The sequence below is a fragment of the Lucilia cuprina genome, chromosome 4, assembly GCF_022045245.1.
Source record: "Lucilia cuprina isolate Lc7/37 chromosome 4, ASM2204524v1, whole genome shotgun sequence".
NCBI classification, from domain to species: Eukaryota; Metazoa; Arthropoda; class Insecta; order Diptera; family Calliphoridae; genus Lucilia; species Lucilia cuprina.
Window position 1 is genome coordinate 13,185,744 of NC_060952.1, and position 2,673 is coordinate 13,188,416.

General features: G+C 34.2%; 1 protein-coding gene across 1 annotated transcript in view; it reads right to left on the reverse strand.

Annotated features, from left to right (window-relative positions):
* LOC111681550 (probable 2-oxoglutarate dehydrogenase E1 component DHKTD1 homolog, mitochondrial) overlaps positions 1 to 2,673 on the reverse strand; it is a 7,690-nt gene that overhangs the window by 1,336 nt on the left and 3,681 nt on the right. The window contains exons 3-8 of the mRNA XM_046950194.1: positions 2,464 to 2,625; positions 2,308 to 2,381; positions 1,746 to 2,239; positions 1,205 to 1,472; positions 622 to 1,039; positions 29 to 560 (exon numbers count right to left, since the gene is read on the reverse strand). Coding sequence (XP_046806150.1) covers positions 29 to 560; positions 622 to 1,039; positions 1,205 to 1,472; positions 1,746 to 2,239; positions 2,308 to 2,381; positions 2,464 to 2,625 — 1,948 coding nt within the window. The remainder of the gene's footprint in view (positions 1 to 28; positions 561 to 621; positions 1,040 to 1,204; positions 1,473 to 1,745; positions 2,240 to 2,307; positions 2,382 to 2,463; positions 2,626 to 2,673) is intronic.

Sequence of the window (2,673 nt, forward strand, 5' to 3'; positions counted from 1 at the left end):
CATAGGATAAATCCAAAAGGTATAAAACCTCCATATAAAACACTTACTTGTAGCATTCTTATATTTGGCAATTTCCTGCTGTAATTCATAGGCGGGGAATGGACACAATGATTCGACACGAATGATGGCAGTATCTTGAATATTTTGGGCCTGTCTTTCGTCGGCCAAATTATAATAATGTTTGCCAGAACACAAGATAACCCGTTTAACTGAATCTTGATGAACGGTTTTATCGCCCAAAACATTATGGAAATGAGTGCCTTCGGTGAAATCGGTATACGAAGAAGTGGCAGCCGATAAACGCAATAGCACCTTGGGAGCAACTATAACCAAAGGTTTACGGAAGTTGCGTATTTGTTGGCGACGCAAGACATGGAAATATTGAGCAGGTGTAGTGGGATTGACAACTTGTACGTTAACATTATCACTATCGGCAGCACATTCTTTCGAATCACACAACTGCAAGAAACGTTCAATGCGGCAAGAACTGTGTTCCGAGGCAGCACCATCGTAACCATGAGGCAAAAGCAAAACTAAACCATTCGAATCCATCCATTTGGCTAAAGGTAATAGGATATGTTATTCAAAATAAATGTTTTGCCATATAAAAAAAAAACTTACTTTCTCCAGAGATAATAAAATTATCAATAATAATCTGGGCACCATTGGCAAAATCACCAAATTGAGCTTCCCATATTATCAAGTTATTTGGATTATCAATGGCCATACCATACTCGAATGCCAATACAGCCTCTTCAGACAATATACTGTGAGCCACTTCCAATTTACCATCATGACCACCTTTGAGTTCATTCAATGGTATAAACATTTCATTTGTCTCCTGGTCAACCAACATAACGTGACGATGTGAGAAAGTACCACGTCCTACATCTTCACCACTTATACGTACATTATAACCCTGATACATAAGACTGCCAATTGCTAAAGCTTCTGCAGTTGACCAATCAATTTTTTCGCCAGCATTCAGTTTTTTAATTCTGCCCTCAATATGAGTCTTCTTCAAATGTGGATGAACATTCTGTCTCGGCATTAAGAATAAAAAGAAAAAGACAAAAAAAATGTTTATCATTTAAAACACTTTATAGCTTCTTATACTAGACGTAAATTTCTTATGGATTCATCACTGTTTTTATTTTTATTATTTATTTATTTTTGTTAGTATTTAATATGTATTTGTACTTACGAAGCCTTCAGGATATTTTACACTCTGCTGTCCAATGTAATTTAGTAAACCATAATCAAGGCCAGTATCCCAGTAGGTTATATTATCTGAAGCTGTAGTAAGATGTTTCCATTGTCTTTGAAAGTAAGATGGTTCAGGTTTGTATTTAGGAGCCAATAAAAGTTCTTCGCTTAAATAGTCCATATAGTCGTTGTGGATTTTTTTAGCCTCTTCAGCGGAGAGTATGGATTGTTCATTAAGTTTTTCAGCATATAAATCGGGAACGGTCCTAATTTTAAGGGATAAAAATTTCTTTAATTTCTAAAAAATGGAATGAAAATATATAGAAGTGAATTTTTGGGGACTTTTTGATTTTGAACCAAGAAACCCAAAATTAAACACGAAGCGTACAATCTATTTATAAAATTACATTTTCTGGTACTATTTTGTAATTCAATTGGTACTTATTTGATTTTTCTTATATAGGATCCTAATGGAACGATTTTCACATAAGAAATTTTAAAAACAAATTTTATCAATATATTTTCGAATTTCTACTCACTTGCGATTATTGACAATGGCATATACTAATGGATTGGTAAAAGTGGGATCATCCAATTCATTGTGACCCCAACGACGGAAACAATTCATATCAATGAAAATATCCTTGCGGAACTGGCGTTGATATTCGAAAGCCAATTTCGTAACTAAAGCAACCATCTCGGGATCATCACCATTCACATGTAAAACGGGAGCTTGTATAGTTTTAGCTAAATCAGAAGTATAATCGGTGGAACGGCCTCTATCACCGGGTGTAGTAAAACCCACTTGATTATTAACAATCAAATGAACACTGCCACCAATTTCAAAGTGTGGCACATAGGCCATATTTAAACATTCCTGATTAATACCTTGACCGGCAAAGGCAGCATCGCCATGAAGTATAACATTAAGTACAGAAGAGGCGAAAGGTTTTCCGGCTTCATCACTAAAATCACCATCCTTTAAAGATTGTTGCTTAGAACGAGTTTTACCCATAGCAACGGGATTAGCAGCCTAATAGATTTAAAAAATATATACATAAAATACAACAAAACAACTCAAGTTATTTATTTAAAACTTACCTCCAGATGTGAGGGATTTCTCACCATACTAAAATGTATATTTTTACCCTCCACATTTAAATCTTCCGATACATCTAAGAAATTTTAAACAAAAGGATTTTTTAAGTTTTTTTATAAATCATAAATCAAAATAAATTTAACAAGAAAACTACTCACGAAAATGACTTATTACATCTGACATGGCTTGGCAATCTTCTGGAAATTCAGATTCTCCACTTAGTTTGCGAAAAACTTTTGCTGGTCTCATATTTAATAGAACAGTTTGTAACTCTGTACGTCCGCGATGTGGCATTGCCACAACAATGTGTTTGAGATCATCTAAAAGAGCAAAAAAAAAAAAAGAAAAAAACAAAAATTAAATACCAA